The sequence below is a fragment of the Pongo pygmaeus genome, chromosome 9, assembly GCF_028885625.2.
Source record: "Pongo pygmaeus isolate AG05252 chromosome 9, NHGRI_mPonPyg2-v2.0_pri, whole genome shotgun sequence".
Taxonomy (NCBI): Eukaryota; Metazoa; Chordata; class Mammalia; order Primates; family Hominidae; genus Pongo; species Pongo pygmaeus.
Window position 1 is genome coordinate 57,487,062 of NC_072382.2, and position 12,069 is coordinate 57,499,130.

The following is a 12,069-nucleotide window of genomic DNA, read 5'->3' on the forward strand; positions in this document are numbered from 1 at the left end:
GGAGGGAGATGAGATTGAGGGAGGCTGATGGGAGCTTTATGTTATTTTTTTGTTTGAAAATTTTTTACATCAAACCTTATATGCAAATACTGTGCCATACATCAAAAAGTACAAAACAGAAACTTGCCTGAGGACACACAGCCCTTCCACGGCAGAGCCTGGACCTGCGGTTGGCAAAGACCCAGATCATTCCATTCTTTCTGGTTCACACTACCCGAGTTTACCTTTTTACCAACAGCCTCTACCCACCACCCTGGTTATTGCATATCACTCGCCTTTTCTTCATCACCAAGTATCCTGAAGTATCACACTCACCTGTCATTCCTCATGCCAGGAGTCTCACTGTCACCCGGGCTGGAGTGCAGTGATATGATCTCAGCTCACTGCAACCTCCACCTCCCGGGTTCAAACAATTCTGCTGCCTCAACCTCCCAAGTAGCTGGGACTACAGGCGCCCACCACCATACCCAGCAAATTTTTGTATTTTTGTAGAGACAAGGTTTTGCCATCTTGGCCAGGCTGTTCTTGAACTCCTGACCTCAGGCAATCTGCCTGCCTCGGCCTCCCAAAGTGTTGGGATTACAGGTGTCAGCCACCTCGCCCGAACTTCACTTACTTTTCTGACCTTTATTTCCTAGCATTCTCCCAAATACACCCACTACTTGTCCTTTCAACCCTTTAATATGCTTTTCACACTCTCTAAATGTAATGTTGTAGCTGGAATTCCAACACTTCTAGAGTTGCCAGATAAATACAAGACACCTAAAGTTGAATTTCAGATAAACAACAAATGATTTTTGGTGTATGTCTTTCCAATTTAACTGGATGGGCTGGACACGGTGGCTCATGCCTATAATCCCAGCAATTTGGGAATCCCAGACGGGCAGATTACTTGAGCTCAGAAGTTCAAGACTAGCCTGGGCAACATGGTGAAACCTCGTCTCTACAAAAAATACAAAATTTAACCAGGCGTGGTCGCATACACCTGTGGTCCCAGCTACTTGGGAGGCTGAGGTGGGAGGATGGCTTAAGCTTAGGTCGAGGTTGCAGTGAGCCGTGATCGCACCACCACACTCCAGCTTGAGTGACAAAGCAAGATCCTAACTGGATGTCCACATTTTTATTTGCTAAATCTGGCAACGCTATTCCCCACACTTTGTACCCCTAATACAGTTAGCACTTTCTGTTTTACATAATTGTTACTTGTGTTCACACAAGAATTAAAAGTTCTGATCAGGCAGGCAGGATATGGGTCTTTGTATCATCCATAAGGTTGGGCACACAGTAGTAGTTTCCCAGGAAGTATTTGCTGAACTCAATGACAGAATGTTTTACAAGGATACAGGAAAATTGCTCCTCTCATTCCTTACCTCATTCCCACCTCCAGCAGTTGTTCTTGATTTTGACTAACTAGGTATTAGTTACCTAATCCAAGCCCTTTTACATTATAACTCCATGTACATAGACTTATACCAGTTCAAATGGGCTAACTGAAATATAGAGTCTGGTTTGGGTAATCTAAGGGTTCTAGTCTTGGCTCTCCGATTGACTAATGGTACAGTATTAGTCTAATTTCATCTCTTCAAGCTTCAGCTTTTCATCTATAAAACAGTAACAAGAAATGCCTTATACAACACTCATGATTAAGTCAGATAATCCATGTCAAGCACTAAGCATATAGTAACGGCTCAATGTATGCTAAGTATTACAATATTGAATCTTGGGAGCTTTCCACTTATCGATTCATTAATTTGGTCAAAAAATCTTTGTTGCAGCTTTTATGTGCATTAGCAGGGAACTGTGCTGGTGATGGAAATAGTGATGGGTAAAATAGGCTTATGCCCATTTTCATAGCTCTATCTACCAGATATAGCCAATAGTTTTTTTAAAAAAAAGAACAAATATGTAATTACAAACTGTAAAATGTTCCATGAAGGGAAATACTGGGGGGCTGTAAGAATTTATAAAAGGGGCCCTGAGATAGCTCAGGAAGGGCTTCCTTGAGAAATGATGGTTGGCATTAATTGAAAACACCATATGCCAGTGTATTCGTTTGCTAGGGCTGCCAATAACAAAGTACCACAGACTAGGTGGCCTAAACAACAGACATTTATTGTCTTAACAATTCTGGTGGCTAGAATTCCATGATCAAGGTGTGGTTACCTTGAGGTCTGTCTCTTTGGTTTGTACATGGCTGTCTTCTCCCTGTGTTTTCACAAAATGATGTAGGAAAGAAAGGCTAATCTATAACCAGAGGAACAAAGGCAGCTGCCTGTTATGTGGCTCAGGTTCCATAATGACATTCCTTTAAGGCGCAAAATAATTTAAAGTTCCAACAGCTTTGATTTTGAATTAACGTTCACAGCATTAAACCATCAAAGAGTAAGACCCAGCAGCTTTGTCTAGCATGTTTTAACAGCTTGACATATTTACATACTGTATCATTCTCACCCGTCTTAAGTGTACGATTTTTAGTACATGTATAGTGCAACCATCCCCACAATCCAGTTTGGAGGCATTTCCATCCCACCGAAAAGATCCCGAATACCTGTTTGCTATCAATCCCCTGGCTGGTTCCCACTTGCAGACCCAGGTTTGCCTAATTATTTTCAGTGTTTTTGCTAAGTCGAAATGACCTTACAGATCCAACATAACTCTCAAAAGGAAGTCAGGACTAGGATCCCAATGAATATCAATATGAAGCATATGTTCATCAGTACACCAAAGTATGTCAAGGCTGGGTCTGTATGTGAGAAATTCCTTAATCCATTGCCTGAGCAAAAACACAGGTTGGCTGCTCCACATAAAACTTATTTTCTAAATGGGGCAAAAGCAGTAAGCGCGTGCCCCCATCCCCGGCAGGCGTGCATCCGAGTAGGAGGTAAGTGCACTGCATGTGGCCGAATTTGATGAGTAATGTGCATCCACGACAGATCACGGCGCTGCTGTGTGCGCCTGCGCAGCTTCGCGAGCGCCTAGATACAAGTAGCCCAAACCCCGGCTCGAGATCCGTCTGTTCAGCTGTTGTGGCGCCGCCGTTTCGGATCTGAGCGCCTACCCGTGACACCCAGAAAACCCAGGCCTGGCAAGTAAACCCTCTACCCCCTCACTTTCTCTACCCAGCGCTCACAAGGCGCAACAAGATGACAAGGCCACGCGCCCGGGCCACCAGGAAAGCCGCTGTCCCGCTTAGCCACACCCCTTTGGTCGCTAAAATGCCTAGTCCCTGCCCCTGGGGCCAACGCCAGCAGCCACGTATCACGTTTGTACGTGTCTCGGCCTAAAAGCGGAAGTTACGCAGGGACTCGCGAGCGCTGTGGCGGCCCTGAAAGGATATAGGCCGTGGAGGGAAGGGGGCGGGCAGACGGCATAGGAAGGCGCCGGAAGTGGTCCCGCAGAGGCGGGGTGGGAGTGGGGCTGCCGAGGCAGTGCACTTGGCTGTAGCTGGGCGCCTCGGTTAGGTGCGCTGTCAGTCCTTTCCGAGTGCCTGGCCCAGTCTCTCCCGCCTCGGCCCAACATGGACTTCAGAGAAATTCTCATGATAGCTTCCAAGGGACAAGGTGTCAACAATGTGCCGGTAAGTAGCTGGGGTATCAATGTAGGGGACCCTCGTCTTCCAAGTTCGGAATGTGTGTGGCCCATGGAACTTCTAGGCAGCCGCCTGTCGGCTGCGAGAGAGGAAAGACCCGGACGCCTTATTTCCTTTTCCTGGGTTTATACTCTTGGGAACTCGGGAGAAAAGAGCTTGGGACGAGACGCGGGAGCCTTCCTGTGAATGGGTTTCGCCGGCTTATTTACCCCTGCAACAGGGACTTTGCGGTTTGGGTGTTGTAGCTAGAATTGTGTGAAAGCCGTGAGTGAGCTGTGCTTGGCACGCAGTGGATTCTAGCGCTGGTAGTTTTTGGCTTCGACATAAACTTCAGCCCAGAGATTGGGAAGGAAATATGTATGTAAGGGAGTTAGGGGGTTTGGGGTCCTTGGCTTGATAGCTTTTTGGCTGGCTTCTCATCGATCTTCAAGTCAAACGTTTAGTGATTTCTTGAAAGAATTCTCTGACTCGGCCCCACCCACTCAGCCACCGAGGTGATTAAATTATCACCTCCCAGGGGATGGGTATAATCTTTTGGGAAGAGAAGTTTAGCAGATTCCACGAAATCCTTGGCCAACAGAATAGGTGAGCTAGTTTCAGCTTCTGTTTACTTGTAGCCTTCCAGATTTAAGTCTTTGTTTAAAATCTAGGTCCCATTTGCTCAGTAGATGTTTGTCAATTCGCTTACAGTCGCAAGAGCGGTGTAAGACTTAAATGGTAAAGTGGTGGAGAGCGCCTGGTTTCTGGGGGTTGTGGCTGTTTTGCATAAGCTAATCATTTCCAGATCTTCAGATGGTACCCACAGCACAGCTGTAAACCGATAAGTTGCATGGTGATGCCTGCGGTTTGAGCAGTGAGGTGTAGAACTAAAACGGCTCTCAAAGTTAATTCAGCTAGAATTTATTGAGCTCCGACGAAGTGCTCTGCATTTCCTAGATATTCGTATATTGCAATATTCGTTTTTTTCTCTTCTGCCGCTTTTTTTTTTGTCGTCTGAGGCTAGTTCATTCTTTTATCCCTTTGAAAATATTGATCTGAAAAAGATCTATATTTATGTTTATAAATATATGTATATATACACACACAGCCATCCCTTATCCCAAGAACTCTGAATAACCATTCCTCTAGGCCGTGAGTCATGAGCTTTGCATGTTGAAGGTATAGACTCAAACCTTTGAAACCCAGATCAACAGATTTACTTTCTAGAAGCATCTGTAAATTTTCCAGATGAATCAATATTGGGTCTAGTAACCATTCATCTTTGCATAATTTGGTCTGTATTTCATTCTAGATCTTATTGAATTTCAGTAAAGGTCAAAGATAGTACTAGCTTTGATGCCCAGTACTGTTCTATGGAAGAATCAGAACTAAGTCATTTCTTATTCTGAAAGCCAGTAGCTGCTGGGAGAAAAGCAGACAGATAATCCTAAAGCAGAAAATTTTGAAATATGTGTATATGTCGTAATATATGCATTATCTATGATTGGAATAAAAGAAGAATCAAAAAGGGGAAAAAAGTAATTTAAAATTTGATAGATGGCTGGGCGCAATGGCTCAGGCCTGTAATCCCAGCACTTTGGGAGGCCTAGGCGGGAGAATCACCTGAAGTCAGGAGTTTGAGACCAGCCTGACAAATATGATGAAACCCCGTCTCTACTAAAAATACAAAAATTAGCCGGGCATGGTGGTGTGCGCCTGTAATCCCAGCTACCCGGGAGGCTGAGACAGAATTGCTTGAACCCAGGAGGCGGAGATTGCAGTGAGCTGAGGTCGTGCCATTGCACTCCAGCCTGGGCAACAAGAGCAAAACTTCATTTCAAAAAAAAAAATTAATAGATAATATAGCCGTGTATTTTATGAATCATGCATTCTCTGACCTCTCCCCACCAAAGCTAGTAAGCCTAGAAGTTTGATTTAGTTACCAGCATTATAATTCTTATCTTTTTACATGGAATTAAAGTCACAAAAGAAACTATTGAGGAATAGAGTAAGACTGCAGTTAAACTTCTTTTCTTTTCTTTTTTTTTTTTTTTTTTTAAGATAGAGTCTCACTCTGTCATCGGGCTGGAGGCTGGAGTGCGGTGGCATGGTTTCGGCTCACTGCAACCTCCACCTGCTGAGTTCAAGCAATTCTCCTGCCTCAGCCTCCTGAGTGACTGGGACTACAGGCACCTGCCACCACATCAAGCTAACTTTTGTATTTTTGGTAGAGACAGGGTTTCACCATGTTGGCCAGGTTGGTCTTGAACTCCTTCCTCAAGTCGTTTGCCCACCTCTGCTTCCCAAAGTGCTGAAATTACAGGTGTGAGTCACCACACCTGGCCAAATTTCATGCATTACTTGATTTGCTTTAACTTGATTCATCTAACTGTTCTATTTACTTTTTCTTTATCAGCTTAAAGTAATTTGGACACTTTCAAACATAAGGAATGTTAACGCATTTCTAATATACCCAAACCCCGTGTTTAGCATATTAACATTTTCCCATATTTATTCCATCTATTTTAAAAGAAATAAAGCTTTTTTCTTTTTTTGCCATCTGTTTTAAAAGAAATAAAGTGGTTTTTTTTTGTTATCTATTTTAAAAGAAATAAAGCTTTTTCTTTTCTTTTCTTTTTTTTGAGACGGAGTCTCTGTTGCCCAGGCTGGAGTGCAGTGGCGAAATCTTGGCTCACTGCAACCTCCGCCTCCCAGGTTCAAGCCATTCTCCTGCCTCAGCCTCCTGAGTAGCTGGGAATACAGGGGTGCGCCACCACGCCCAGTTAATTTTTTTGTGTTTTTAGTAGAGATAGGGCTGGTATCAAACTCCTGGCCTCAAGTGATCAGCCCACCTCAGCCTCCCAGACTGCTGTGAGTACAGGTGTGAACCACTGAGGCAGGCCTGTCTTGAAATGTTTCTTGACTTGGATGGTAGCTTAAAAGGATACTTGCTTTGTAATAATCTGTTACCCTGTACACTATGTCTATGATATTTCACAATTATAAAAACAAAGAAATAGAGAGTTGGGGACTATCGTATCAATTAACAGCTTTATTTCTGGCCGGGTGCTGTGGCTCACACCTGTAATCCCAGCACTTGGGAGGCCAAGGTGGGCAGATCACTTGAGGTCAGGAGTTTGAGACCAGCCTGGCCAACGTGGTGAAACCCCATCTCTACTAAAAATACAAAAATTAGCCAGGCATGGTGGGGCACACCTGTAATCTCAGCTACTCAGGAGGCTGAGGCAGGAGAATGGCTTGAACCTGAGAGGCGGAGGTTGCAGTAAGACAGAGGTTGCAGTGAGTGGAGATCGTGCCACTGTACTCCAGCCAGGGTGACAGAGCGAGACTCTGTCTCAAATGAAAAGAAAAATTAAATTAAAAAAAAAAAGACAGCTACACACCTCCCTGCCCTATACACACCCTGCTGTTATAAATTTACTTGATTAATTGATCTGAGAACCACAGAGGCTTTGCAATAACTAACTAGGCTGCATCTCTCTCTATTGATTGGTTCATTTTTCCCTGTTCGCCAACTTCTTCTCCCACCTTCATTTGGAACCTATCAGAGCTAATGCTCAGAATTTCAGTCTTCAGAGTTCTTAGGTCAGACCTTTACTATGGTAAGGAAATCCAGTGACTAGCAATGATTAGACTAAAATCCAAACACCTGTACAGCCACTTCAGCCCTTCAGACTCTTTGCAGAGCTTTTTGTTGTTGTTTTGAGATGAGTCTCGTTCTGTCACCAGGCTGGAGTGCAGTGGCGCTCACTCTGCTCACTGCAACCTCTACCTTCTGGGTTCAAGTGATTCTCCTGCCTCGGCCTCCCAAGTAGCTGGGATTACAGGCGCATGCCGCCACACCCAGCTAATTTTTGTATTTTTAGTAGAGACGGGCTTTCACCATGTTGGTCAGGATGGTCTCAATCTCCTGAGCTCGTGATCTACCTGCCTCGGCCTCCCAAAGTGCTGGGATTACAGGCGTGAGCCACCACGCCCGGCCAGAGCTTTATTTTTATTTTTATTTTTTGAGACAGAGTCTTCCTCTGTCACCAGGCTGGAGTGCAGTGGCATGATCTTGGTTCACTGTAACCTCTGCCTCCTGGGTTCAAGCCATTCTCTTGGCTCAGCCTCCTGAGTAGCTGGGATTACAGGCACCCACCACCACGCCCAGCTAATTTTTGTATTTTTAGTAGAGACGGGGTTTCACCATGTTGGCCAGGATGGTCTCGATCTCCTGACCTTGTGATCCACCCGCCTTGGCCTCCCAAAGTGCTGGGATTACAGGCGTGAGCCACCGTGCCCGGCAGAGCTTTATTTTTTAAAGGTACCTATTGTATCTGTCTTGAGAAGCTATGAGTATTTCCTTAATAATCATTTTTTTGTTTCTTTTTAATAGAAATAGTTTTTTATGTTAAAGGTAGGATTGCATCAGGCCCAGAAATATTAGGCACACTATCATTTCCCAGTGGAAAACTGAATACATAATAACTGCTGATCAAGGTGATGAAACAAGTTGTCATCACTGGCTCTGTTTATATATAAAGGAGAAAAGATATTTTTGGTAAACTTGCACTTGATTTTTCTCCCTGGGTTCCAGTAGGAAAAACAAAGTAGTTAACTTGTTTTGGTAGAATACTAGAGCTTAGAATGTGGATTCTTACAGGTTTCACATAGCTATAATTTTTTTTTTTGAGACAAAGTCTCACTCTGTCGCCCAGGCTGGAATGCAGTGATGTGATCTGGGCTCACTGCAATCTCTGCCACCCGAGGTCAAGCGATTCTCCTGCCTCAGCCTCCTGAGTAGCTGGGACTGCAGCCGCACACCACCATGCCCAGCTAACTTTTGTATTTTTAGTTAAGAGATGGGGTTTCACCATGTTGGCCAGGCTGGTCTCGAACTCCTGGCCTCAAATGATCTGCCTGCCTTGGCCTCACAAAGTACTGGAATTACAGGTGCAAGCCACCACACCGGGCCATCACATAGCTGTAATTGATGGCTTGTAAAGCATAAGCCAACTTATATGGTCTTTCTCCCAGTGAGACTGTGAAAAACAACCAGAAAAGCTGCTGAAGCTCTGGTATGACCTTCACCACCACAAACCAAAAGGTAAAGGGCAAACCTTCATGTGGTACCAGGTATACCAGAATTTGGGAGTCTGCCTATAGCCTCTTAAGGATAAGAACCATAGGTAGTGAAAGTAAGAGCCCAGGACATTAACTAGGACAGCAAATTCAGATGTCTTCAGGGGCCAGGTAGATAATGTAAATTCTTGAAGTAGTCTGGATAAAAAATGATAGGTGCCAAGCTCCATGTATTTAAAAAAAGCCCACGATTTGCATAGTAGTTACATTTTCTTTTAAAGAACAGTGTGGGCCAACAAAAAGTTTTTGTAGATGACTTTTTTCTGCAGGTAATGTTTGATCTATAATGGATTGTAACTGGATTGCTCCCCACCCTTGGATCTGTTAACCTTAATTACAAGGTCCTGGCAATATGATATTGAGCTTATTTGAGTGCAGTTTGAGGATGGCTACCTGGGAAGACGCAGACTCCACAAAGCAGACAGATAATCCTACAGCAGAAAATTTCAGAATGTGTGTATTTCAGGATGTATGCATTCTCTTATGTGCCAGATAGTTCTTCTGCCTTACTAAATAGAATATAACGTAACCCAGCCTGTGGCTTTTTTTCTTTATAAACATGATTCTCCACTGGGCTACCCCTATGGGATAGGGGAGCTGTCTTTTAAAACATTCCAGTACCACATCTTTTGATAGCAAGGTCTGATTGCAACCCCCTTTTGAAAGGTCTTGCTAGCTCAATGTTAAAAAGATCTATGATCATATGCCTAAGAGAAAGGAAAACATACATCCACATAAAAACTTGTACACAAATGTTCACAGCAGCATTATTCATGATAGCCAAATGGAGTGCTCCAAAATGGAGAGATTTGAGAATCTTTTATATAGGCAAGGTCTGGGGAAGCTTAACAGGATTTTAGTATTTTCTGTACAAGGTTAATGCATAGTTGCAGCAATTCGGTAGTAGGCAGTGTTTCTTTTTTGGGAAGGGTGTATTTAACATTCCACATTAAGGATGTAATAGTAAAGGGGTCTCTTAGTCAGGTTTTTTTTTTTTTTTTGGAGACAGTCTTGCTCTGTCGCCCGGGCTGGAGTCCAGTGGCGCCACTTCAGCTCACTGCATCCTCTGCCTCCTAGGTTCAAGCAGTTCTCCTGCCTCAGACTCCCAAGTGGCTGGGACTACAGGCATGCACCACCATGCCCAGCTAATTTTTGTATTTTTTTTTTTTTTGAGACGGAGTCTTGCTCTGTTGCCCAGGCTGGGGTGCAGCGGCATGATCTCAGCTCACTGCAAGCTCTGCCTCCCGGGCTCACGCCATTCTCTTGCCTCAGCCTCCTGAGTAGCTGGGACTGTAGGCACCCACCGCCACGCCCAGCTAATTTTTTTGTATTTTTAGTAGAGACAGGGTTTCACTGTGTTAGCCAGGATGGTCTCGATCTCCTGACCTCATGATCTACCTGCCTCGGCCTCCCAAAGTGCTGGGATTACAGGCGTGAGCCACTGCACCCAGCTAATTTTTGTATTTTTTAGTAGAGATGGGGTTTCACCATGTTGGCCAGTCTGGTCTCGAACTCCTGACCTCAAGTGATCCACCAGCCTTGGCCTCCCAAAGTGCTGGGATTACAGACGTGAGCCACCACGCCCGGTGAAGGGTTTTTTGTTGTTGTTGTTTTTGGAGATGGAGTCTTGCTCTGTCACTCAGGCTGGAGTGCAATGGCATGACCTTGGCTCAATGCAACCTCTGCTACCCAGGTTCAACCCATTCTCTTGCCTCAGCCTTCCAGGTTGCTGGGATTACAGGCATGTACCACCATGCCTGGCTAATTTTTTTTTTTTTTTTTTTTTTTTTGTATTTTTAGTAGAGATGGGGTTTCATCATGCTGGCCAGGCTGGTCTCGAATTCCTGACCTCAGGTGATCCACCCACCTCGGCCTCCCAAAGTGCTGGGATTATAGACATGAGCCACCGTGCCTGGCCAAGGGTCTTTTATCTCAGCCATGTGGTCTCAGCCTGGTACAAGAAAATAAGGAAGTTAATTTAAAACAAAAGGTCATTAATTAATAGGTCATGCTCTAAGACTCCATCTCCAAAGTCAGCCTCCTCAGGGCTGAACAACCTTTAGAAGCCCCAAATAGACTCTCCATTTTCTTTCACAGATCTGAAGATGACTTGTCTCATGTCTGGGGCAGTGTTGGATTTCTAGCCTAGAGCAGTACCTCTCAACTAGTGTTTTAGGGAAAGGGTCTTTTAGAAACTACTGTTCACCTTATTCCCATAGAGGTTCTATTATTTCCCTTCCCCATCACTACCAACATAATCTCTTTCTGAATAACAATTAACCTTTATAGTGCTTACTCTGTGCCAGGCACTGTTCTAAGCACTTTATATATTAATTAATTTAATCACCATAATAACCATATAATGAACAGTATTTTACTAATGAGGAAACTGAGGCCCGTAACTTGCCCATGGTCACAGAGCTAACGCTAGATATGGTAGAGCAGAGAATCTAATCCAGGCAGATTAGCTCCAGAGTTCTTGCTCTTAATCATGAGCTTGTGTTGAATGAGGGGCGTGTACTGAGGATGGTATAGTGAGGAAGGTTGTTACCTACACAGCTTGAACCCATCCAGTTCCCTATCCCCAACTCCAGCCTTAGGCAGTAATTCTGTTTTTTTTTTGTTTTTTTTTTAATGATGACATTCTTAGTATACAGTAGAGTCTGATGGGAGACAAATGTAAAGGCTAAACCAAAATCATTTGGAAACTGATAGGCAGAAGGATATTTACAGCTTGTTTAGGAGAGTGCCAGCATGGTTAACAGAAGTAGAGTCTGAAGGTGAGGGAGGATAAGATAGAAGTTCAGTTGTAGACCTTTCTGAAGTACTGGCATTATCCAAGAGGCAGGTGGAAATTAGGGAAAGGAAGTTAGAACTAGAGATCCAAGTGTTGGAGTTAAATTAGAAACTAGAGATGAAAGTGGTGGAGCCAGGCATTGTGGCTCACGCCTGTAATCCCAGCTCTTTGGGAAGCTGAGGTGGGCGGATCATGAGGTCAGGCGTTCGAGACCAACCTGGCCAACGTGGTGAAACCTGTCTCTACTAAAAATACAAAAGATTACCTGGGTGTGGTGGCAGGCGCTTGTAATCCCAGCTACTTGGGAGGCTGAGGCAGGAGAATTGCTTGAACCTGGGAGGTGGAGGTTGCAGTGAGCCGAGACCACGCCACTGCACTCCAGCCTGGGCAACAGAGCGAGACTCCATCTCAAAAAAAAAAAAAAGAAAGTGTTGGAGTTAAATTAGATGTGACCAGCATGGGCAACAAAGTGAGATCCCCCCATCTCTACAAAAAATACAAAAATTATTAACAGCCAGTTGTGGTGGTGTGTGCCTCTAGTCCCAGTTACTCGGGAAGC

General features: G+C 44.4%; 1 protein-coding gene across 1 annotated transcript in view; it reads left to right on the top strand.

Annotated features, from left to right (window-relative positions):
* Positions 1–2,964: 2,964 nt before the first annotated feature.
* The window catches only part of SPTY2D1 (SPT2 chromatin protein domain containing 1), a 28,399-nt gene continuing 19,294 nt past the window's right edge, over positions 2,965–12,069 (top strand). The window contains exon 1 of the mRNA XM_054437766.2: positions 2,965–3,577. Coding sequence (XP_054293741.1) covers positions 3,518–3,577 — 60 coding nt within the window. The 5' untranslated portion in view covers positions 2,965–3,517. The remainder of the gene's footprint in view (positions 3,578–12,069) is intronic.